Source organism: Balaenoptera ricei, chromosome 13 (assembly GCF_028023285.1).
Source record: "Balaenoptera ricei isolate mBalRic1 chromosome 13, mBalRic1.hap2, whole genome shotgun sequence".
NCBI classification, from domain to species: domain Eukaryota; kingdom Metazoa; phylum Chordata; class Mammalia; order Artiodactyla; family Balaenopteridae; genus Balaenoptera; species Balaenoptera ricei.
In genome coordinates this window covers 39,481,720-39,508,730 of record NC_082651.1, presented here as the reverse complement: position 1 = coordinate 39,508,730, position 27,011 = coordinate 39,481,720, and the positions used below count along the sequence as shown (strand labels likewise).

The 27,011-nt window shown below is 37.5% G+C and overlaps 1 protein-coding gene across 10 annotated transcripts in view; it reads left to right on the top strand.

Moving 5' to 3' along the window:
* The window catches only part of ALMS1 (ALMS1 centrosome and basal body associated protein), a 232,370-nt gene that overhangs the window by 46,289 nt on the left and 159,070 nt on the right, over positions 1-27,011 (top strand). For all 10 annotated transcript variants that reach the window (XM_059942945.1, XM_059942937.1, XM_059942939.1 and 7 more), the window contains 2 exons: positions 17,578-22,062; positions 23,106-23,239. In XM_059942945.1, coding sequence (XP_059798928.1) covers positions 17,578-22,062; positions 23,106-23,239 — 4,619 coding nt within the window. The remainder of the gene's footprint in view (positions 1-17,577; positions 22,063-23,105; positions 23,240-27,011) is intronic.

The following is a 27,011-nucleotide window of genomic DNA, read 5'->3' as shown; positions in this document are numbered from 1 at the left end:
TATTAGTCATCAATTTTATACACATCAGTGTATACATGTCAATCCCAATCGCCCAATTCAGCACACCACCATCCCCACTCCACCGCAGTTTTCCCCCCTTGGTGTCCATATATCTGTTCTCTACATCCGTGTCTCAACTTCTGCCCTGCAAACCGGCTCATCTGTACCATTTTTCTAGTTTCCACATACATGCGTTAACATACGATATTTGTTTTTCTCTTTTTGACTTACTTCACTCTGTATGACAGTCTCTAGATCCATCCACGTCTCAACAAATGACTCAATTTCGTTCCTTTTTATGGCTGAGTAATATTCCATTGTATATATGTACCACAACTTCTTTATCCATTCGTCTGTCGATGGGCATTTAGGTTGCTTCCATGTCCTGGCTATTGTAAATAGTGCTGCAATGAACATTGGGATGCATGTGTCTTTTTGAATTATGGTTTTCTCTGGGTATACGCCCAGTAGTGGGATTGCTGGATCATATGGTAAATCTATTTTTAGTTTTTTAAGGAACCTCCATACTGTTCTCCATAGTGGCTGTATCAATTTACATTCCCACCAACAGTGCAAGAGGGTTCCCTTTTCTCCACACCCTCTCCAGCATTTGTTTTGTAGATTTTCTGATGATGCCCATTCTAACTGGTGTGAGGTGATACCTCATTGTAGTTTTGATTTGCATTTCTCTAATAATTAGTGATGTTGAGCATCTTTTCATGTGCTTCTTGGCCATCTGTGTGTCTTCTTTGGAGAAATGTCTATTTAGGTCTTCTGCACATTTTTGAATTGGGTTGTTTGTTTCTTTAATATTGAGCTGAATGAGCTGTTTATATATTTTGGAGATTAATCCTTTGTCCGTTGATTCGTTTGCAAATATTTTCTCCCATTCTGAATGTTGTCTTTTCGTCTTGTTTATGGTTTCCTTTGCTGTGCAAAAGCTTTGAAGTTTCATTAGGTCCCATTTGTTTATTTTTGTTTTTATTTCTATTACTCTAGGAGGTGGATCAAAAAAGATCTTGCTGTGATCTATGTCAAAGAGTGTTCTTCCTACGTTTTCCTCTAAGAGTTTTATAGTGTCCGGTCTTACATTTAGGTCTCGAATCCATTTTGAGTTTATTTTTGTGTATGGTGTTAGGGAGTGTTCTAATTTCATTCTTTTCCATGTAGCTGTCCAGTTTTCCCAGCACCACTTATTGAAAAGACTGTCTTTTCTCCATTGTATATTCTTGCCTCCTTTATCAAAGATAAGGTGACCATATGTGTGTGGGTTTATCTCTGGGCTTTCTATCCTGTTCCATTGATTTTTATTTCTGTTTTTGTGCCAGTACCATACTGTCTTGATTACTGTAGCTTTGTAGTATAGTCTGAAGTCTGGGAACCTGATTCCTCCAGCTCTGTTTTTCTTTCTCAAGATTGCTTTGGCTCTTCAGGGTCTTTTGTGTTTCCATACAAATTGTGCAATTTTTCGTTCTAGTTCTGTGAAAACTGCCATTGGTAGTTTGATTAGGATTTCATTGAAGCTTCTTTTAATTTTTAAAGCATGATTTCCTTTTCTTCTTTGAACATATTCATAATGGCTGCTTTGAAGTCTTTGCTGGCTAAATCCAAAATGTGGGTCTCCTTAAAGGCAGTTTCTATTGCTTGCTTGTTTTTTTCCTGTGAATGGGTCACTTTTCTTTTTCTTTGTGTGTGTCACAACTTTTTGTTATAAACTGCACATTTTAGATAATATATTGTTGCAGCTCTGGATACTGTTTCCCTCTCTGGGCTGAGAATATTTGTTATTGTTTTGCTTGTCTGGTTATTTAGTGACTAGTTTGGAAGTGAAGTCTGTTTCCCCTGCAGTATGCACCTTCTGAATTTCCTCACTGGAAAGCAGAGTCTTTTTTTTTTTTTTAATTGGATTTACATTTAATTAAAAAAATACTTTATTTATTTAGTTGCGCCCTGTCAGTTGCAGCAGACAGGCTCCTTAGTTGTGGCATGCATGTGGGATCTAGCTCCCTGACCAGGGATTGAACCCAGGCCCCCTGCATTGGGAGCATGGAGTCTTAACAACTGTGCCACCAGGGAAGTCCCAAAAGCAGAGTCTTTGGTATATGTACAACCTCCCTGACTGTGGTCTCCATCCATTCCCTCCTCCTATGACTATGGCTTTAACTCAGTTCTCTTTAATGTCTCTTTCATCTCCTTGTTAATCTTCTTGTTTGTCTTGCAATATTGGCATCAGCTGTTAGCCTCAGCTAAGCTGATTGCTGTATTGTTTTCAGCAATGCCTTGAGGCATAAATTGCTCCGTGGTCTGATTCAGTTACTGTAACGCCCTTTCTTAGAGGTAGTCTTTTAGGTCAGTCTTTGAGGCTTTCTTTTAAACTTCTAGCTTGTCTACTGTATGCCTTTTTCGTATCATGTAGCTAGCAGCTTCCTCTTAATTGCTTACCACTGTGATCAGCATTGGTTTTGCTGGCGTTCTTAGGCTTGAACTTCTCCATGTTCTATTCCAAATGAAGTCAGTCTGCTTGTGGAGATGTGTGGAGCTCTCTGTTCTTATGGCTTGCCTCTCCTGGGAAAAAGCTTTGTGACATTGCTCTGGGAGTTGGAACAGTGACCCACTTATATTGGAGTAACACGTCCCTTCTTTATAAGAATGGTGTTGGGTGTGGATGGTATTCTCTGGTCTTCTTGGATTGCCTCTTCTGGAGTGGAACCTCCGCCCTACGAGTAAGGTCGGGTGGGGCCGCAGCCCAGTATTCTCAGCCTGCCATGTCTGGGGTAGATCTCTAAAAGTGGGGAACTAGGTAGAGGTAGAACACTCTTTGTGCTCTTCTTTTACAGCCTCTCTTCCAAGACATCTTCTCTGTTCAGCCTCTTTACCTTATGCATTATTTCTATTGATGCACCCAATTGTACCATTTGGTTGTGTCTCATTCCTCCCAGTAAGACCCTGAGCTCCTGAGTGATAGTAGTTTGATGAAAAGCCTGAAATTAGATTCAGCTGCCTTGACATCTGAAACAGTCGAAAAAATGGGAAATGAGAAAGATAAATTTGAAAGACTTCAACAACCCATGATTAAATTATGCTGTAAGAATAGTTAAGCTCTCTGGGGGAGCCTGAGTATAGAGAACAGCAAAATTCCAAGGATAAAACTTTATAGAATATAGTAGGAGAAAGGGGAGCCAATAGAGAATACAGAAAAGGAACAGATATTTTGTTTAATTTATTAATCAGATTTAGTTTTTACTCTTTCAGTTTTCATTCCCATTTCTTACTGCCTTTGTCACATCACACTGGATTTGGTTGCATACACGTGTAAGATTGCTATGTCTTCTTGGTGGATTTATCCTTTTATCATTATGTGGTAATGCTCTTTGTTTTGAGTAATTATTTTTATTCTGGAGATTACTTTATCTGCTATTATAGCCATTACTGCTTTTAAAAAATTGTACGGTATTTCTTTTTCTGTCTTTTTACTTCAACCTTCTTATGTCATTGTGTTTGAAGGGATTTTCTTCAAACACAATGGGCGTATAGTTGTGTTTTTTTAAACACTGTGTTAACATCTGTATTTTAGTTGGTGTTCTAGACTATTTGCATTAAAACCATTATTGATATACTGGGCTTAAAGTCTGCCATTGTATTTGTTTTCTCTTTGTTCCTCTGTTTCTCTTTTCTCGACTTACTGTGGGTTACAGGAACATTTTGATCTATCTATAGTATTTTTTTAAAAATTAATTAATTAATTAATTTACGGCTGTGCTGGATCTTCGTTTCTGTGCGAGGGCCTTCTCCAGTTGCGGCAAGCGGGTGCCACTCTTCATCGCGGTGCGCGGGCCTCTCACCGTCGCGGCCTCTCTTGTTGTGGAGCACAGGCTCCAGACGCGCAGGCTCAGTAGTTGTGGCTCACGGGCCCAGTTGCTCCACAGCATGTGGGATCTTCCCAGACCAGGGCTCGAACCCGTGTCCCCTGCATTGGCAGGCAGACTCTCAACCACTGCGCCACCAGGGAAGCCCTGTCTATAGTATTTTGAGTATATTGCACTGTATTGTTTCTTTAGAGGTTGCTTTAGGTGTTACAATATACATACATAATTTATAACTGTTTACTGGTATCAACTTTCACCTCTGAGAGTGAAGTAGAATTAGTTCCCTTTACCCTTCCCACTTTAAAAATAATAATTGTTTTAATATTTCCTTTACATATATTGAGTACCACAGCAAATAGTGTTAGACTGTTTGCTTCAGTCATCAAATATGATTTAAGAAACTCATAAAGAGACTGAAAGTCTGTTATATTTCCTCTATTTTTATCCATTCTATTGTGGTTTTTGTTTTTTTTTTTGTCTTTATGAACTTTCAGGTTTCTTCCTGCTTTTTTCTTTCAGTTGGAGAATTTCTCAGCCCCTCTATGTGGGTGAGTCTATTAGTGACAGATTTGTTTTCTTTACCTGAAAATGTCTTTATTCCTCATTCATTCTTGAAGGATAATTGAGCCAGACAGAATTAATGGTTTATGGTTTTTTTCTTTCAGCACTTGCAAAATGGCATAACACTTCCTACTGGCTTCCATGTTTTCAAATGTGAAATCTACTATCATTCAAATTGGTGTTCTCCTATATTTTATGAACTTTAATTGTGTTGTGTCTTGGTGTGGATATCTTTGAGTTTCGTATTTGGGATTCACTTAGCTTCTTGAACCTGTAGATATATGTCTCACCAAATTTGGGAAGTTTCCCATTATTTCTGTGAATAATTTTTTTTTAGCGCATCCCTCCACACCCCCACCCCCCTTCTCCTCTGCTTATGGCATTCTGTTGATATGAACGTTAGAGCTTTTGTTATAGCCCAAGAGCCCCTATCTTTTAAAAATTGATTTTTCAAAAAAAAAAAAATTTGATTTTCTTTCTGTTTTTCAGACTTATTAAATTGTATTGATACGTCCTCAAGTTCACTTATTCTATCGTCTGTCATTTCCATTCTGTCACTGAGCCTCTCAAATGAGGTTTTTATTTGTTACTGTGTTTTTTTCAATTTCCATTTGTTCTTTTTTATAACTTACGTTTCTTTGCTGAGATTTTATCTTATTTCATTTTCTTCAAGAGATTCTTAATTGCTTGCTCAAGCATATAAGATAGTTGCTTTTTTTTTTAATTTTTAAAATTTATTTATTTATTTTTGGTTGTGTTGGGTCTTCGTTTCTGTGCGAGGGCTTTCTCTAGTTGCGGCAAGCGGGGGCCACTCTTCATCGCGGTGCGCGGGCTTCTCACTATCGCAGCCTCTCTTGTTGCGGAGCACAGGCTCCAGACGCGCAGGCTCAGTAATTGTGGCCCACGGGCCCAGTTGCTCCACAGCATGTGGGATCTTCCCAGACCAGGGCTCGAACCCGTATCCCCTGCCTTGGCAGGCAGATTCTCAACCACTGCGCCACCAGGGAAGCCCAAGATGGTTGCTTTTAAATCCTTGTCAGATAATTCCATCATCTGTTTCACCTTGATGTTGGAATCATCTGATTATCTTTCTCATTCAAGCTGTGATGTTCCTGGTTTTTGATATTGTGAATGATTTTTAATTGTGTTTTGTACATTTTGAATGTTACAGTAAGAGACTGGATCCTATTTAATCTCTGTTTTAGCATTCAGTTGTCCTATTTATATGTAACATATAGGTCCTGGCCTACTTATATGGGCTGTGGTTTCAGAGACTGTTTAGTTTTCAGTTTTCACTGAACAAAGTAGACTTGCATTATAGTCTACTTTGCTCAGTGGTGCTGCTGAGGCTCATGCTTGATCTCTGCTGGTGCTGCTCATGCGAGTGGAATGCTCTTCCTTAGGCCTACTGCTGTTGAGTGGAAAGTGGGAGATATTGGCCCATAGGGTGGAGGGTGCTTTCCTGGGCCTGCTCCCTGGGCACCTGATGCCAGTGGATCTCCCACTTGATTCTTGCTCCTGCCATCAGTCGGGGAAAAAAGTGCTTTTCTAGGCCTCCTGGTGCATTTAGGTGGGGGATGTAGGAATTCTGGGCTTCTAGGATACAGACTTTTCCTGGGCCAGCTCTCTGGGCCTCTTAATGCTGGTGGGCTTCTCTCTAAGTTTCTGCCAGTACTGTTGGGGAGGAAAGCACCTACCTGGGTTGCCTTCTGTCACTGGGTTGGAAATCAGGAGATTTGGAATCAGTTGCTGGCCAGAGGGTTAGGAGATTCCATCCAGGCCTTCTCTTCCTCCTTCCCCATCTTGGTGCAGGTTCCAGGATACTAGCCTCTCCTGGGTGCATTCAGGATATATGAGAATTAAAAAGAAAATCCAGGGAACTCAGTGTTGTGTTGTTCCTCAAGTTCCTCAAGTGTGGTCTCTAGCCATTTGGCCTTCCACTTTCCAACCTTTCAGAGTCTTTTTATGATTTTCTGTTGAATTGTTTACAGGGAGGAGCAGAGAAAGGTGAGTTTATACTATTTTTGTCTGGGGACTAGAAGACAACTGGAATTTTGAATATGTGAAAACTTTGGAGGCATTATTGTTTTTGGGCTGTTGGTAGAAATCATCAAATGAGGGAGTCACGGTGGTAAGTAAAGATCTTTCTCAGGCAATATTGAATAAGTTCAGGGATCTCTAGTCACAGAAGGTAGGGACACCTATGCCATGAACTTTCCCTAGGTTTTCTAAAATATGCCCCATCATGGACTAAAAATAATAGCTAACATTCATTCCTTGCTTAGTTTGTTAAGCATTTCCATAGATCATATTATTTTATATCTATACCTAACTTATGATGTTAGGTACTACTATTATCCTATTTGATAACTGAGCAAAATGAAGCTTAGAGAGGTTAAATTACTTGCCCCATAGCTGGTAAATTGGTGGAGTGCCAGTTGTGAACCCAGGTAATATCCTCCAGAGCCTGCATTCTTAATCACTACATTATTCCACCTTTTATCTTCCCTAAACCCAACTCTTTTATTCTTCTTAAACATTGGTAATAATGTATTTTTCTTCTCTGTCAAATCTAAACTGTTCTGGCTGATTAAGACCTTCTAAATTGTATTTGTCCAGCTTTAAGTTTGTACATTTTAGTCCTTCCAGGCAAACTATTTTATTGTTGTTACTTTTGTTTACTTTTCTACCTCTAAAGTCATGTTCATTCCTTACCCTGGTATTTTACTTATACATTTTCCCTTCCCTGGAATGCCAGTTCCTTTCTTTATATCTCTACATTCTACTTATAATTTAAGGCCTAGCTCAAGCCCCACTTTTTCTAAGAGGATTTTTGATTACTTCATTCCATACTGTTCTTCCTTTTTTTTTTTTTTTGAATGTTAAATGCCTATGTAACCTCACCATAATAGCACACCTACAGTTTACTAAAATTCTCATGTATAAAGGGCACCACATTTTATTTCTGTCCAATGCCTAACATAAATATTGGCACATAATAAAGGCATGGAAAAATCTTGATGGTTGTTTCCTAACTTAAGAGTATCAGTCAGTGGAACAGTACTGGCTGTCCTCAGCTTGTTTACAGCAGCAGGCAGAAACATGGTAGGAAACAATGCTTTGCGCAATAAACGATCTTAAGTTCTTCTGAGATGATATCTGCTCCCAGTGCTTCATTTACTTTCTGTGGCTGATGACTTCCAAATGTAGCACTCTATCCAGATGTGTCTCATACTGTGTAGATGTTTGTGGCTAACTACCTATAGAAAATCTTCATTTGTATATCCCATGGCACTGTAGCCCCAGAACTCCAAGGAACTGATCATCATCTTTTCAAACGTACTCTTTCTTCTTAGTGAATGGGCATCTACTTAGTTGCCAAGCTAGAAACTTCTCTCTCTTCTTTTGCTCTCACCCCTGTCCATTTACACAGTCCTTTTGATTATGATTCTCAAACTACTATTTTCGACATTTTGGATTATTGCATTAGTAATAGGAAACTCGTCATCTTTTCTGCCTTCCTATCCATTCTTTGTATTAAGCCAGAATAGTCTTTTTTCATGACATACTTGATAATATCACTTCTAGTTTGAAACCCCTGCTTTCCATTGTTACCTTCAGGATAAATTCCAAACTCCTTAGTATGTCATAGGAGGTCCCTGCTCACCTCTTTAGCCTCACACTTGCCTCTTTGATCATATTGAACTACTGCTATTCATTCATTATGCTAGGTCCTCTAGTCTCCTTGATCTTACAGATGCTGTTTTCTCTGCTTGGATGACTTTCTTCCTCTACTCCTTGTGCCCCATCTTTGCCCAACTCTTCACCATTTCATTCTCAGCTTAGATGTCTTCTAGGAAATATTTCCTGGTTTCCACCATTCACCATGCGTCCTTGAGAAAGAATCAGTACTCCTTGTATATGTGTTCTCATGGTATTCTATAAACACATTCATCACTGCTCTGAACACATAGTATAGTAATTGCTTGTTTACTTATTTCTGTTTCCCACTAGACTTTAAACTCTTTGAGGGTAGCGCTGGGGCTTTGTTAATATTTTATTTACTTCTGGCCATGAGAGGTGCTTAGTAAATAGTACGTATTGAAGGACTTAGTGAATTATTGAATATTAAATGAATTAGATGTCTGGGTAGACTTCAGTAAGAGATGGGTGAAATAAGGAGGTAGGCTTTGTCCTTTTTGGGGAGATCAGTTCTCAAGAAAGTTGGTCAAATGAAAATAAAAATCATATAAACAACTTTATTTCAGTTGTTATTATGAAGGCTTGTGGATTTGTTTCTTGTATTAAAAGCTTTTATTGATCTCATTAATATGGGGCCATCTCTATGACTTGTATGCATATATGCCTTTTTTTATGTTGTTTGGTTGTTATTGGGGTTTGTGATCCCTGACTACAAACTTAATTGGTTTAATTATCCATTAGTTTTCTTGCCGTAATTTACAATTAAAGTCACGTCTTTGGTTTAGCCTACTTCACATTATTTGTTTGGTGTCTCTCTCGGAGATGTGACTTTGGTTTGGGGCAGGACGTTGGGAGCATTCTCTGAAAGATGAAGGGCCTGGAAGCAAGACCCAAAATACCATCTTCTGCTTGCTTTCCCTTCTGTAAGGGTGCACTTACTGTTTGCCAGGTATATTACATACTTATCTCGTTTAACCTTCACAACCCTATGAGGGTGGTATGATGAGGGAACTGACTTTCTGGTTATTCTATTAGGAAATAGTAAACTTTGGATTTGAACCTGTGTCTGAGTGCAGGGTTCATGAACTTTACACAAGACCAGTAGTTCTTTAGCTTTTAGGAACTGCTGCCCTTTTAGGAGTGCAGAGGAGTCTATAGCCCAGTTACCTTAGCAAATACCACTTTCACATAGAAAAAGAACTTAGTGATCGCAACAAAAAAGTGAGGTTATCTAATGAGCTTGTATATGTGATTTTCATGTTACAAAACAGTGCCCTATAAACTCAGCATTTTTCTTACATTTAACCTGATATTGTGTTGCAAGTTATTCAGATGACATACATTTGCCAACAAGACAACATCCATAAAGTATCACACTATATAGGCACTTTGTTTTCTTAAAAAATATTTATTTATTTATATATGTATGTATGTATGTCTGTGTCAAGTCTTAGCTGCGGCACGCAGGATCTTTTGTTGCAGCACACAGGATCTTTCGCTGTGGCATGCAGGCTGTTCATTGCGACGCACGGGCTCTGTAGTTGTGGTTTGTGGGCTTAGTTGCCCCACGGCATATGGGATCTTAGTTCCCCGACCAGGGATTGAACCCACGTCCCCTGCATTGGAAGGTGGATTCTCAACCATTGGACCACCAGGGAAGTCCCTATAGGCACTTTGGAAGGGTTATATTTACATCTGCTTTGTCAATAATGGTATCAAGAATTTCTATTTGAACTATAATATATACATGTATTATAGTCTAGTTTTGAGAAGACTTAGGTTAATGTTGATGCAAACATCTATCAATTTACTCAAGGATTAACCAAATAACGCACAAAAAATTATACTTATCTAGTTATCAGTAATTACTAATTAGGAAATTGTAAAAACAGTAAAGTTACAGTAGTTCATAATAGAGAGCAAGAATAACAGCAATGAAAACAAAGACCAACTTAAAATATTACCTTAAAATAGTATCCTTTTTAAAACTGCAGGAATTTCAGTGTACTTGCTGTGCAGACAAAATAGATTCTTTTCAGAACAGCCAGACCTGTTAGTGGTGACTGAATTGGAAGTCTTGAAATCCAGAAATATGCTAATTTATTTTTGTGTACTAATATTAATAATCCATAATAATTCACTTGGAATGATTACTAATAAGAAGCCCTTAGTTGTATGTAAAACGAAACTGGAATTGCATCTCATTTTGTCTGTGAGAAATAAAGTACTTGCTTGTTGTTCTTATTAAATGAGGTCATAGAGGATTTCAGATTATACTTTGAGAAATAAAACTATGCTCTCTTTGTCTCCCAAAGAAACCCTCTATGTTAATAAGCATTTGGCTCCAGTGGGTAAAGAGTTCTTCAGCAAATCCTAACCAGGTTGTTAGTCTGTCTCTAAAAGGCATCAGTATAAACTTTTGGAATATTATAGTCTTTTTCTGGGCAGTTCTCTTTTTCGTCATGTCCAGACTTTTCTCTTCAACCCTACCCCTAAAAATGGACTTTGAAGAATTCAATAGATATATAGTAATATTGTAACGTTCACAGTCAGCATATTTATTCCTGTTTCAAGGGCTGAGAGAGTAGTACTCTACAACTATGCCATCCATCATCATGTATTCCTTATGTATGCAAACATATTTCAAAAATGATAGTGGGTTTATGATCAACATTGCTTCTGACAGTTTGAAGTGTATGTCCTTAAGCTTATATGGAACTGCCAGAAATTTCTTCGGGAACACCACAAGTCTCCTCCTACACTTTTTGCAGCTTAACTTGCAGTAGTTCTTTTAGTTTCCTTTACTTATCTTTTCCTTCCTGCTGAGGTCTTCTTAAGTAAGGACTCATTATTTTGTGTAACACATCTTTCAAGGATCTGGGCTCTATATCTTAACTCCTTGGTTGTTATCTCATTTGTTCCCTTCTAGGTACTAGATGTCACTATTAATTTGTAATGATCAATACATGTAAAAACTTTGAAAAATTAGAAAATAATTTGGAACAAGTGTTTGTTCTTTAATCTGTTTATTTTTCATTTTTAAATATGTTTCACATGTACAACATTATGTTTCGACATCTGTATGCACTACAGCATGTTGATCACCAAAAGTGTAGTTTCCCTCTGTCACCATACAGTTGACCCCCTTTACCCATTTCAGCCACCTCCCACCCTCCTTTCCCTCTGGTAACCACTACTCTAGTCTCTGTATCTGTGTGTTTTTTTTAGTTTGGTTTGTTTGTTTGGGTATTCATTATTTATTTATTTATTTATATGAGTGAAATCATGCAGTGTTGTCTTCTCTTTATGACTTATTTCACTTAGCATAATACCCTCAGGGTCTATCTGTGTTGTTGAAAGTGGCAAGATTTCATCTTTTTTTAATGGCTGCGTAGTATTTCATTGTATGTACAGTTGACCCCTTGTACAGCGCGGGGGTAGTCTACATATAACTGCGGATTCAATCAACCACAGACTGTGTCATACTCTAGTGTTTACTGTAGAAAAATATCCACTTGTAAGTGGATCTGCAAAGTTCAAACCCACAGTGTTCAAGCGTCAACTGTATGTACCACATCTTATTTATCCATTCATCCGTCGATGGGCACTTAGGTTGTTTCCATACCTTGTCTATTGTAAATAATGCTGCAATTATGGGTGTTATAATTAGTGTTTTCATAGTCTTCAGATAAATACACAGAAGTGGAATAACCAGATCATATGGTAGTTCCGTCCTATTTTTTAGTATTCATTAGTCCATACCCTTGAAGGGGTCTCTTTATGTATTTCTCCTTGATTCTTTCTTTTATTATTTATTTATTTATTTATCTATCTATCTATTTATTTATGGCTGTGTCGGGTCTTAGTTGTGGCACACGGGATCTTTCATTGTGGCATGCAGGCTCTTCATTGCAGCGCATGGGCTTCTCTCTGGTTGTGGCGTGTGGGCTCTGTGGTTGCAGCACGTGGACTCTCTAGTTGTGACATGTGGGCTCAGTAGTTGCAGCACACGGGCTTAGTTGCCCTGAGGCATGTGGCATCTTAGTTCCCTGCCCAGGGATCGAACCCACGTCTCCTGCATTGGAAGGCAGATTTTTTAACCACTGGACCACCAGGGAAGTCCCTATTCTTAATTTTTTGAAGAACCTGCATACTGTTTTCCATAGTGGCTACGCCAATTTACATTCCCACCAACTGTGCACAGGAGTCCCTTTTTTTCCACATCCTCGCCAATACTTTTTATTTCTTGTCTTTTTATTAATAGCCATTTTAACAGATGTAAGGTGATAGTTTCATATGATTTTGATTTGTATTTCCCTAATGACTAGTGATGTTTAACATCTTTTCCTGTGTCTGTTGGCTGTCTATATGTCTTCTTTGGAGAAACGTCTTTTCAGGTTCTTTGCCTATTTTTAATCAGGTTGTTTTGTTGTTGTTGTTGTTGTTGAGTTGTATAGGTTCTTTACGTATTTTGGATATTAACCCCATATTGGATATATGATTTGCAAGTAGCTTCTCCTATTTGGTAGGTGATCTTTTCATTTTGTTGATGGTTTCCTTTGCTGTGCAGAAGCTTTAGTTTGATGTAGTTGCTTTTGTTTCCATTGCCTGAGGAGACATATCAGGAAAGATACTGCTAAGACCAATGTCAAAGAGTGTACTGCATATGTTTTCTCGAGGAGTTTTATAGTTTCAGGTCTTACGTTCAAGTCTTTAGTCCATGTTGAGTTACTTTTTGTGTATGGTGTAAGATGGTGGTCTAGTTTCATTCCTTTGCAGGTGCTTTTCCCGTGCGGTGGTGGTTTTCCAACACCATTTATGGAGGAGATTGTTTTTTCTCCATGGTATGTTTTTTGCTCCATTGTCATAAATTAATTGTTCATATTTGTGTGGGTTTATTTCTCGGCTCTCAATTTTGTTGCATTGATCTTTATATCTTTTTCTGCCAATACCATGCTGTTTTGATTACTATAGACTTGTAGTAAAATTTGAAATTAGGGAGTGTGATACCTCCAGCTTTGTTCCTTTTTCTGAAGATTGCTTTGAGCATTTGGGTCTTTTTTGCTTTCATATAAGTTTTAGCATTGCTTCTTCTATTTCAGTGAAAAATGCAATTAGTATTTTTATAGAGATTCCATTGAATCTATAGATTACTTTAGGTAATACGGACATTTTAACAATGTTAATTCTTCCAGTCCATAAGTACAGACTATCTTTCCATTTCTTTGGGTCTTCTTCCATTTCTTTCAGCTGTGTCTTATAATTTTCAGTGTATAGCTCTTTCACCTCCTTGGTTAAATTTATTCCTAGGTATTTTATTCTTTTTGATGCAGTTGTAAATGAGATTGTTTCCTTAATTTCTTTTTCTGATCATTCATTATTAGTGCATAGAAATGCAGCTGTTTTTTGTATAGCAATTTTGTATTCTGCAACTTTACTGAAATCGTTTTTTGTTGGAGTCTTTAGGATTTTCTATATATAGCATCATGTTATCTGCAAATAGAGACAGTTTTACTTCTTCCTTTCTGACTTGGATACCTTTTATTTCTGTTTCTTGCCTAATTGCTCCAACTAGGACTTCCAGTACTATGTTGAGTAAAAGTGATGAGAGTGGGCATCCTTGTCTTGCTCCTGATCTTAAGAGGGAAAGCTTTTAGCTTTTCACCATTGAGTCACTGAGTATGATGTTGGCTGTGGGCTGGTTGTATATGACCTTTATTATGTTGAGGTACATTCCTTCTGTATCCCTTTTGTTGATAGTTTTTATCATAAAGGGGTAGTGAATCTTGTCAAATGCCTTTTTTTTTTTTTAAGGAAAATCATTTATTTTTTTACACTAGAAATAATGTACTTTAAGCTGAGGAAATTCTACATTATAAAATGATATAGTTTGTTGTAGGAAAAAAATAAGAGTAGTGGATAGGGGTCTTGGTTTTCATATACTTCCCTATTACAGATGAGAAAATCTAAGTTCACAGAGACCAAGCAAAATTCCTAAGGCCATAAAGGAAGTTGATTACAGAATGATTACCAAAAACCGAGGTTTCTGAGTCCAGGTCAGTTACTTACCCAGCATGGCCTTGGATGCATTTGGTCATTTTTTTCCAAAACACTGGTTTGTTTAATGGGGCAAAAATGAATCAGTTGTTAGGCCAAGGGAGCCACTCAAATTTGAGAGATTTATACAATGTTATGAGGTTATAAATTCCAAGTCTATGTAAGGTAAATGAGGAAACTGAAGGCTATAGAAGTAATTCAGACATAGTCACTCAGGAAGATAAGGACTGATGTAGAGATAGAAACAAGTTCTGCTTCCTGACCTATTACCCTTCATAGGAAGCTTTTTTTTTTTTTGAATTTACTTTTTTATACAGCAGGTTCTTATTAGTTATCCATTTTATACATATCAGTGTATATATATCAATCCCAATATATTACATATATTGAGATGATCATAATTTTTATTCTTCATTTTGTTAACAAAGTGTATGTCATTGATTGACTTGTGGATGTTGAACCATCCTTGCATCCCTAGAGTAATTCCCACTTAATCATGGCATATCACCCCTTTCATGTATTGTTGAATTTGGTTTGCTAATATTTTGTTGAGGATTTTTACATCTAAATTCATCAGGTATACTGGCCTGTAATTTCCTTTTCGTGTAATGTCCTTGTCTGGTTTTGGTATCAGGGTAATGCTGGCTTCGTAAAATGAGTTTGGAAGTGTTCTCTCCTCTTGTATTTTTTAGAAAAGTTTGATAAGGATTGGTCTTAATTCTCTGAATGTTTCATAGAATAAAACAGTGAAATTATCTGGTCTTGGACTTTTGTTTGTTGCAACACTTTTTTTTTTTAATATCTCATTGCTTCGTTTTATTTATTTATTTATTTGTTTATTTATTTTTGGCTGTATTGGGTCTTTGTTGCTGCACGCAGGCTTTCTCTAGTTGTGGCAAGTGGGGGCTACTCTTCGTTGTGGTGTGTGGGCTTCTCAATGTGGTGGCTTCTCTTGTTGTGGAGCACGGGCTCTAGGCATGCAGGCTTCAGTAGTTGTGGCACCTGAGCTCTGTAGTTTGTGGCTTGCAGGCTCAGTAGTTGTGTCGCATGGGCTTAGTTGCTCTCTGGCATGTGGGATCCTCTTGGACCAGGGCTTGAACCTGTGTGCCCTGCATTGCCAGGTGGATTCTTAACCACTGTGCCACCAGAGAAGTCCCTTTTGGGACACTTTGAGTGCTGATTCAATCTCCTTACTAGGCTGTTCAGATTTCCTATTTCTTCATGATTGAGACTTGGTAGATTGTACTTTTCTAGGAATTTATCCATTTCTTCTAGGTTGTCAAATTTGTTGGCCTAAAATTGTTCATAGCAGTCTCTTACCCTTGTTATTTCTGTGCTATTATTTGGAAGTCTCCTTTTTCATTTCTCAGTTTATTTATTTGAGTCCTTTTTCTTCCTCTGTCTAGCTAAAGGAGTGTTAGTTTATCTTTTTTAAAGAACCAGCTCTTAGTTTCATTGATCTTTTACATTGTCTGTTTAGTCTCTATTTCATTTATTTCAAGTCCAATCTTTGTTATTTCCTTCCTTACTAACTTGGGGCTTTGTTCTTCTCTTTCTAGTTCTTTGAGGTGTAAAGTTAGGTTGTTTATTTTACATTTTTGTTGTTTCTTGATGTGGGCATTTATCACTATAAACTTCCCTCTTTGAACTTTTTGCTGTATCCCGTAAGTTTTAGTATGTTGTATTTCCATTTTCATTTGTCTCCAGGTATTTTTTATTTCCTTTTTGATTTCTTCTTTGACCTGTTGGTTGTTCAGTTTGTCAGTCTTTGTTGATTTATTAATTTTCTGAGCTGTTTTATTCTCACAAAAATTTCTGTATCCCATTTTCCTTCTCAAGTTACTATGCAGGTTACATTGTTCCTTGTCGTTTAGTTTTTTTGAAGAGTTAGTACTTGGTACTTTACTTCTTTACTTTACAATCATTATTCAAGCTGTTTCATCATACATTCAGCTACTTTTTTGAAGCTCATTAGTGGATTTAGAATGGCAGTTTGTTGTAGTGAGAAGAGTTCAAAATTTGGAGTTAGGATTAAAAGGTTAATAAAGTGCCTGTTTTTGTCACTTACTCAACATACAACTCTAGAAAAATTATATATTTTTACTACTCAAAATGTAGTCTGAGGATCAGTAGTATTGGGCATTATCAGGGAGCTTGTTAGAAATGCAGAATTTCAGATCCCACCCCAGACCTACTTACTCACTCAGAATCTGCAAGTTAACAAGATCTCCACAAAGAGAAGCACTGTTATATCATCATCTTTGAAACTTAATGTAATGTAGAGATAATACTTGCTGTATATATAATCGTCTTATCACTGTCTGACATAGTGTATGTTTTAGTAATTTGTTTATTGTCTGCTTCGTCCTATTAGAATGTAAGCTCTGTGAGGGAGAACTAGAATGTAAGTTTTGTCTGTTTGTTTATTGCTCTATTTTCTATATCTAGAACAGTGACTAGCACATAGTAGACATTCATTTTTTTGAATCAGCAAATGAATGTCAAATCTTGTAATTTTGATTGCAGTCATTTACTTTTCACTGCTATTTAGAGCTACTTTCATTTAGTATTAGATAGTACAAATATAGAACGTTTCCATTGTTGCAGAAAGTTCTTTTAGATAGTACTGCTTACCACGCTTTTGCATTCCCTTCCACCCAGATTCAAGAGAATCTGTATTTCTGCAGTACAGTTCTGATCAAATCTGTCAACAACTCCTCATGCCATGTAGAATTAATTTCAAACTCCGTAGTGTAACCTTTAGAGTCTTTACAGTTTCATTTAATTAAAAATACATATTTTATTCAGGGTGTGTTTATTAGGAGAGTCAGTTAAATCCACTGCATGCATAGCATCCATCTGGGCTATATTGCTTTGCCCTCATATGACTTAGGGGAAAGGGGATTTCATGAAAATAAGCTGATGATCCTTTGCTATGCCTTGGAGTAAAGTATTTTGTCTCTGATTGAGGAGTCTTATGTCTTCTGACAACATACATAACACAATAACAGGCTAACTTATTAGCTTAGGGGGAAATCAAATCCCATAGTAGATAGGATTTTTCCATCACATTGAAAATTCTTTAAAATCTAAATTTTAAGATCCACATAATATTCCATAAAATATATATACTGCTATTTAAAAAAATTACTCTCGTTGAATATTTAATTATTTCCACATTAGTCTGCTCTTATAAATCACTTTGTAATTAATATCTTTATATATAAATCTTTATTTCTTCTGATGAGTATTTCTTTAGGAATCCTTTCTGGAAGCATAAAGGCCAAAGGAAGGAAAGCTTGCTTTATTTCTTTTAGTGCATAAAAGGAATCTTTTTAATTCAATATATATATATAATATCAACAGTATTAACAAATCTCTTTTTCTTTAGGGGATACGTCCAAAGGAGACATAGCTGAAATTCCTCAATCCACCTTGAAACCAGGCATCACTACCACTCCTGAAGATTCAGACACTGTATCTCATTTATCCTTGTCCCCTGAGGACTTTCCTCAGTTGGCTGGAAGGTCTCCTCAAGTGAAGAATATTGTTCAACATACTGATACTCCCAACCAACAGACATTAGCAGACAGTCGTCTAACTGAAGAGGCTCTAAAAGTTTCAGCTGTTCCTGGGCTAGCTGACCAGAAGACTGGGATAGCAACAGTGCCCTCTAGTTCCTACTCACAAAGAGGGAAGCCAAATATTTTCTACCCACAGGGCTTGCCAGATGGTCATCTAACTGAAGAGGCTCTAAAAGTTGCAGCTGTTCCTGGACTTGGTGACCAGAAGACAAGTATATTTACAGTCCCTCCAAGTTCCTACTCACTTGGAGAGAAGCACAGTATTTTCTACCCACAGGCATTGCCAGATGGTCATCAAACTGAAGAGGGTCTGAATGTTTCAGTTCTTCTTGGACTAGCTGATCTAAAGACTGGAAAACCAACAGTACCGGCTAGTTCCTACTCAGTTGGAGAGGAACCTGGTATTTTCTACCAACAGGCCTTGCCAGGCAGTCATCTACCAGAAGAGGCTCTGAAAGTTTCACCTTCTCCTAGACCAGTTGATGAAAAGACTGGGTTGCCTACTGCATCCTCTACCTCTTACTCACATGGAGAGAAGCCTCGTATTTTCTATCAACAGACATTACCAGAAAGTCATCTAACTGAACAGGCTCTGAAAGTTTCAGCTGCTTCTGGACCCCCTGAACAGAAGACTGGGATTCCTATAGTAACTTCTACTTCTTACTCACAAAGAGAGAAGCTCAGTATTTTGTGTCAGCAAGAGTTGCCAGACAGTCATATAACTGAACAGGCTCAGAAAGTTTCAGCTGCTCCTGGATTGGCTGAGCAGAAGACTGGGATTCCTACCGTACACTCTACTTCCTATTTACATAGAGAGAAGCCCAGTATTGTGTACCAGCAAGAGTTACCAGACAATCATCTAATTCAGCAGGTTCAGCAAGTTTCAGCTGCTCCTGGATTGGCTGAGCAGAAGACTGGGATTCCTACCGTACACTCTACTTCCTATTCACATAGAGAGAAGCCCACTATTCTGTACCAGCAAGAGTTGCCAGACAGTCATGTAATTCAAGAGGTTCAACAAGTTTCAGCTGCTCCTGGATTGGCTGAGCAGAAGACTGGGATTCCTATAGTAACTTCTACTTCTTACTCACATAGAGAGAAGCCCAGTATTTTGTACCAGCAAGAGTTGCCAGACAGTCATGTAACTGAACAGGCTCAGAAAGTTTCACCTGCTCCTGGACCCCCTGAGCAGAAAACTGGGATTCCTATAGTAACTTCTACTTCTTACTCACATAGAGAGAAGCCCAGTATTTTCTACCAACAGAATTTGCCAGATAGTCATCTAACTAAAAAGGCTCAGAAGGTTCCAGCTCTTCCAGGACTAGCTCACCAGAAGAGTGGGACACCAATAGCACCCCCTGCTTTCTACTCACATAGAGGGAAGACCAGTGTTATCTATCAGCAGGAGTTGCCAGACAGTCATCTAAGTGATCAGACTCAGAAAATTTCAGCTATTCCTGGGCCAGTTGACCAGAACACTGGGATACAGACAGTACCCTCTGGTTCCTACTCACAGAGGGAGAAGCCCATTATTTTTTACAGGCAGGAGTTTACAGACAGTCTTCTAACTGAAGAGGCTGTAAAAGTTTCAGCTTTTCCTAGAACAGCTGACCAGAACACTGGGATACCAACAGGGTCGTCTAGGTCCTACTCATTTGGAGAGAAGCCAGGTGGTTTTTTCTACCAGCAGGTGTTACCAGATAGTAATCTAAGTGAAGAGGCTCTGAAAGTTTCACCTGCGTCTAGACCAAGTGACCAGAAGACTGGTATACTCTCAGTACCTGCTAGTTCCTACTCACATAGAGAGAAGCACAGTATTTTCTACCCACAAACCTTGCCCGGCAGTCATCTATCTGAAGAGGCTCTGAAAGATTCAGCTATTTCTGGACTAGCTGATGAGAAGACTGGGACATCCGAATCTTCTGGTTCTTACTCACATAGAGAGAAATCCAGTGTTTTCTACCAACAGGAGTTGCCAGATAGTCATCTAACTGAAGAGGCTCAGAAAGTTTCAGGTGTTACTGGAACAGGTGACCAGAAGACTGGGATACCTATATTAACCTCTAATTCTTACTTACATAAAGAGAAGCCCATTATTTTCTACCAGCAGGCCTTACCAGATAGATATCTTACTGAAGAAGCTCTGAATGTTTCAGCTGCTCCCAGACCAGCTGACCAGAAGGCTGGGATACCTGCAGTACCATCTAGTTCCTATTCATATAGAGAGAAGCCCATCATTTCTTACCAGCAAGAGTTGCCAGATCTTACTCAAGTGGCTTTAAAAGTTTTAGAGGTTCCTGGACCAGCTGACCAGAAGATTGGGATACCATCAATAATCTCTACTTCTTCCTCATATGGAGAGAAGCCCATCATTTCTTACCAGCAAGAGTTGCCAGATCCTAATGAAGATGCTTTAAAACGTTTAGAGCTTCCTGGACAAGCAGACCAGACCACTGGTATGCGAACTGTGCCCCCTACTTCCTATTCACATAGAGAGAGCCCCATCTTCTCTTACCAGAAGGAGTTGCCAGATATTACTGAAGAAACTTTGAAAGTTTCAGCTGTTCCTGGACCAGCTGACCAGAAGATTGGGATACAAACAGTCCCCTCTAGTTCCTACTCATATAGAGAGAAGGCCGATGTTTTTTACCAGCAGGAGTTGCCAGATCTTACTGAAGAAACTTTAAAAGTTTTTGCTCTTCCTGGACCAGCTGACCAGAACGCTGAGATACCAACAGGGCCTTCTAGTTCTTACTCACATAAAGAGAAACTCAAGATTTTACCAGATGACCAGAAGGCTGAGTTACTATCAGCTCCCCTTAGTTCCTACTCACATAGAGAAAAGCCTAAAACTTCAACTGTGATTGGACCAGACGACCAGAAGACTCCATTACTGACAGGTTTTCCTAATTCTTATTCTCAGAGAGTAAAGCCCAGTATTTTCTTTAAACAGCAGTTGCCAGATGGACATCAAAGTGGAGATATTCTTAAGATTTCATCTGTTCCTGAACCAACTGATGTGAATTCTTGGATACAAATACCTCTTTCTAGTTCCTATTCACAGAGAGAGAAATCTAATATTTTCTACCCAGAGGAATTGCCAGACAAACATCTCACTGAAGATTCACTGAAGGTTTCAACAGTTCCTGGACCAGCTGACCAAAAAACTGTGTTACCAGCAGTTCCTCCTAGTTCCTTTTCACTTAGAGAGAAACCAATTCTTTTCTACCAACAGGATTTGCCAGAAAGACATCTAACTGAAAATAACCTGAAGTTCTCAAGTAGTCTTGGGCAAGCTGGTCAGATTACTGGGTTATCAACAGTTCCCCCTAGTACTTATTCACATAGTGAGAAGCACAAACTTGTTTCAGACCATGTCCAAAGGCTGATAGATAATTTGGATTCTTCTAACGCCAGTGTTATCTCAAACAATATGCCTTTGAATTCTCAGGCTGATGGTACAGTTGTAATAAATAAGCCAGAATCTTCAGGTTTTGAAGATGTTGGCTCTAAGGAAATCCAGGATATGGAAAACAGTTCCAAAACTCTTAAAGAGGTTCAGACACTTTTAATGGAAGCAGAAAATATAGCACTGAGACGATGCAATTTTCCTGTTCCCCTTGTCCCTTTCAGAGATGTTAGTGATATCTCATTTATACAATCTAAGAAGGTGGTTTGCTTCAAAGAACCCCCCACAGCTGATGCATCTAATGGTGATTTGTCTCAGAGACAGCCATTCACAGAAGAAAGCCCAAGCAACAAGTGCATACAGAAGGATATTAGCACACAGACGAATCTGAAATGCCAGAGAGGCACTGAAAATTGGGAGTTTATTAGTTCAACTACAGTTAGAAGTCCTTTACAGGAAGCAGAAAGCAAAGCCAGAGTGGCATTAGACGAAACCCTTAGGCAATGTAAAGCAGCCAGATCTGTAATGAGATCTGACCCTGAAGGGTATAGTAGAACCATTGAGAATAAGATTGTTATTCCTATGATGACTGTCATTAAAAGTGATTCAAGTAGTGATGCAAGTTCCTGCTCATGGGACAGTAATTCCTTGGAGTCAGTTTCTGATGTGCTTCTAAACTTCTTTCCAAATTCTTTACCCAAGACAAGCATGACAGATAGCAGAGAGGAAGAGGGTGTGTTAGAGAGTGACGATGGTGGTGGTAGCAGTGTAGATTCACTGGCTGCACATGTGAAAAACCTTCTGAAATGTGAATCCTCATTGAACCGTGCTAAACAAATACTCAGAAATGCAGAGGAGGAGGAATCTCGGGTACGGGCACGAGGTAGGAAAAGATAATTTGTTATAAAGGCAGGTTAAACTCATAAACATTATAGTTTAATAATTTGCTTAAAGTTAAGTGTTTGGAGCTCTAAATTAATTTTCTTGTAGAACTGTTAGATGATTACATTTTCTACCGGCAACCCAGAATAAAATCATTTAACCAAGAATGAAGTCACAGTATTAATAGTGCTAGTTTAAGGTCTTAAGGAAAAGTAAGTTCTGATGTCTGAAGAAAAGGGGAGATAAAACTTGGGTTTCCCAACTCCTAAAGCTTGGATGTTTTCCTGATCTTTTCATTGCACTGTCCTTATTTTGGAGGCAGTAAAAAACTTCAATTTGTGCTTCTCTAAGTCACTCTGTATCATCAAACTGCATATACTTTCTATCCACTTTTCTAATAAAATTCTTAAAGCAGATCTTAGATAGACGTCAGAAAAAACCAAATCAAGGTATTTCACACTAAAACTTGGGTTAGAGTTAAATTCCATTAATCTCTAATTGTAGAATTCCATTAAAAAAAAAGAAAAAAAGTCTTTAAGACAACATGGCGAATAAATATGTTTTGGAAGGCAACTTACAAGCAGTTCAGGCCTACTTGGAAATCTTCTCTTGAGATTAACTTCCTACACCTTTCCTTCTATCACTTATGCATATTTTGATTCTCCAAAAACTTCAAGTTTTATTTATTATTTTAAAATATTAACTATCTTGGAAGTGGCAGTGACTATAGCAGGAACTAATTGGGGAGACATAGGGACTCTTTTGATTGGAAGGAAGATAAAGATAAAATGGCTGAATACCATATTTAAAGTGGTCTCTTTGGAGAAATGTCTGTAGAATGTTTTTTTAAAAAATCTGACTTTTCAGTGAAATTATGTCTCTCAAGAACTTCTGATAGTTTGTCATAAAATTGAGAGTACACACTGTTTACTAAGCACTGTGGTAGGGCATTAAATTGCATATATTGATGATCTTCTGTGCTCTTACAATCACTGATACTTTTGCATTGTATGATCTTGAATGTTTTTATGCTTTTCTCTCTAGCCTGGAATCTGAAGTTTAATATGGCTCATGAGTGTGGCTACTCCATTTCAGAATTAAACGAAGATGACAGGAGAAAAGTAGAAGAGATCAAAGCAAAGTTGTTTGGTCATGGGAGAACAACTGACTTGCCCAAGGTATAAAAGAAATCTAGAAATTAAGAGAGAAAATGTGACAGAAAGGGTGTGGAATTTGGATCTCTTACCTGGGCATTGATGACTCCGGCTGAGTCACTGATAGTCTTTGGCTAAAGTGTTAGGAGTCTTAAGTCTTCAAAAGTTAAGATTTAAGGATTAGGTTCTATAGGTTTTGATTAATTCTAAATTAATCTGTTAAAAATTTTTGTCTTAGAAAAATAAGAATGGATTTGCTTATTTTATCAATGTATTCTTATCACTTTTATTTTCTCTTGAGGGTGGTATCTTGAGATGCAGATGCAGTCCAGCTATTTTCAAATGTATATTCTCTGCTTAAGAACACACAGCTATAATAGCTTATGTATAAATGACTTTCTTTTTGATAGTACTCATTTTCCATCTATAGTGAACTATTTCATGCATAGAAAAGAATATATATGAAGCGTGTATAAAGAAAAAGTAGAAATAATTCCTGTTTATTGGCCATCCAGCTTGAGAAGTAGAATGTTACCAAATATCACTGAATGACTGTGTTCTCTTCCCCAGTTATATCACTCTTACTTCCTATTCTGACATGTATTGGTTTTCTTGCTGCTCAGTATGGTTTTGAACTATATAACAGATGGAATAAAGATGTTATATATTAAGATGTTATATATTCTTCTGAGAATTGCAATTTTCACACAGTCTTTGGCTTCTGAGGTTCTTTTAGATAGATATACATAGTTTTAATTTATTCCTTTTTATTGCTGTAAGTATTCCAGTGTATGAATATATCATTGTTTATCCATTCTCTTGTCATGGGGCATTTGGTCTGCTATTATGAATAATAATGGGGTATAATGATACCTATCTTACAGGATTTTGCTATGGCTTACATGAGATAATGCCTATAAAATGCTTATTAGGGTGTGTGATATTGCTCAATAAATTGGCAGCTGTTATTATTAATTCCATAAAAATTGATATAGCTATCAGGTATGTACACTTAATGGCCTAATTCATACAGTTTCTTAGAAAATTGTCAGTGATATAACATACTTATTTGACTTATCAATTTTGGAAAAGTTTTTTGAAAGTATAAATTAGATTGGATTTTAGTTTTATGTATATGCTTGTGAAAAACAAAATTAACAGATAATAAAATGGATAAGTACTTGTTCTAGCACCCTTTTTTTAAAAGCACATGTTTTCCCTAGTGATTTGCCTGCCTGCCTGCCTGCCTGCCTTCCTTCCTTCCTTCCTTCCTTCCTTCCTTCCTTCTGGAGTTTTTTATTATGGTAAGATAACATGGGATCTACACTCTTAACCAAACTCTTAAATGCAGAATACAGCATTAACTATAGGTTTTATAGTTAATGTTGTATAGCAGATTTTTTGACTCTGCTGGTAATTTTTCTAAATGTTCTTCCGTGAACACATAACAAAAGTCAAGTTGTTTTTTCTGACTGTTAAGCTATTTGCTGTTCATTTTCCTCAGAATGAAATGTACAAGTGGATATATTAAATTACCTTTTTAAAAGTTGAAGTACAAGTATAATTGACTGTGTTAGTTTCAGCTTCACAGCTTAGTGGTTTGATATTTCTAACGTTACAAAATGATCACCAAGATAAGTCTAGTTACCATCTGTCACGATACAAAGTTTTTACACTAGTATTGACTGTATTCCCCCATGTTGTACATTTCATCCCCATGACTCATTTTTTTTGTTTATCTTAGTCTTCCTCACCTATTTTACTCTTCCCTCCCATCCCTCTCCCCTCTGGCAATCACCTGTTTGTTCTCTGTATCTATGAGAATACTTCTGTTTTGTTATGTTTATCCATTTGTTTTGTTTTTAGACTCCACGTGTAAGTGAAATCATACAGTATTTGTCTCTCTTTGTCTGATATATTTCATTTACCATAATACCCTCTAGGTCCATCCATGTTGTTGCAAATGGCAAGATTTCATTCTTTTTTATGGTTAATAGACCATGATATATATATATCATGGTCTATTAACCATATGGGGTGTGTGTGTATATATGTGTGTGTGTGTGTGTCTATATATATATATATATCTTTATCCATTCATCTGTTGGTAGACACTTAGGTTACTTCCGTATCTTGACTATTGTAAGTAATGATGCACTCGATATAGGGGTGCATGTATCTTTTTGAATTAGTGTTTTTGTTTTCTTTGGAAAAATACCCATAAGTTAATTGATAGATCATGTGGTAGTCCTATTTTTAATTTTGTGAGGAACCTCCATATTGTTTTCTATAGTGGTTGCACCAATTTACATTCCCACCAACAGTGCACAAGTGTTCCCTTTTCTTCACATCCTTACGAACACTTGCTGTCTTTTTGATAATAACCATTCTAACAAGTGTGAGGTGATATCTCATTGAGGTTTTTATTTGCATTTCCCTGATGATAGTCATGTTGAGCATCTTTTTGTGTATCTGTTAGCCATCTGTATGTCTTTTTTACAAAAATGTCTATTCAGATCCTCTGACCATTTTTTAATTGGGTTGCTTGTTTTTTTTTGATTTAAGTTGTATGAATTTTTTGTATATTTTGGATATTAATCCCTTGTCAGATATATCATTTGCAAATATCTTCTTCCATTCAGTAGGCTGCCATTTCGTTTCGTTGATAGTTCCCTTTGCTGTACAGTAGCTGTTTAGTTTGATGTAGTCCGTTTGTTTATTTTTGCTTTTGTTTCCCTTGCCTAAGGAGATATATTCAAAAAAATATTGCTAAGACTGATCTCAGAGTGTACTGCCAATATTTTCTTTTAGGAGTTTTATGGTTTCAGGTCTTCCATTTAAGTCTTTAATTCATTTTGAGTTTATTTTTGCATATGGTGTGAGAAGGTAGTCCAGGTTGCTTCTTTTGCATGTAGCTGTCCAGATTCCCCAATACCATTTATTGAAGAGGATATCTTTTCCCTATTTATTTTTGCCCCTTTGATCATAGATTAGTTGACCATGTAAGTTTCTGGGGTCTTTATTCTGTTCCATTGTTCTATATGTCTGTTTTTGTGCCAGTACCATACTGTTTTGACATCTGTAGCTTTATGGTATAGTTTGAAATCAAGGATAGTAATACCTCCAGCTTTGTTCTTCTTTCTCAAGACTGTTTAAGTCATTTGGGGTCTTTTGTGTTTCCATACAAATTTTAGATTTATGTTTTCTTGTTTTGTGAAAAATGCCACTGGTATTTTGGTAGGGATTGCACTGAATTTGTAGATTGCCTAGGGGAGTATGGTCACTTTAACAATATTAATCTTCCAGTCCATGAGCAAGGTATATCTTTGGATTTTGTGTTCAAATTCAAGTGTTTATTTTTTTTAACATTCTATCAACTTTTGTTTAAAAGATTATATCTTTTAGAGCTGTTTTAGGTTCGTAGCAAAATTGCGAGGAAGATACAGAGATTTCCCATATACCCCCTGCCCCCATCACATGCATTTCCTCTGCCATTATCAACATCCCCCACCAGAGTGGTACATTTTTTACAATGGATGAACCTACATTGACATGTCTTAAGCACCCTGAGTCCACAGTTTACATTAGGGTTCACTCCTGGTGTTGTACATTCTGTATGTTTGGATAGTGTATATAATGACATGTATCCATCATTATTATATACAGAGTACTGTCACCACCCTAAAATTCCTCTGTACTCCATCTATTCAAGTCTACCACCCACACTGCAACCGCTGATCTTTTTACTGTCTCCATACTTTACCATTTTCCACATTGTCTTATAGTTGGAATCATA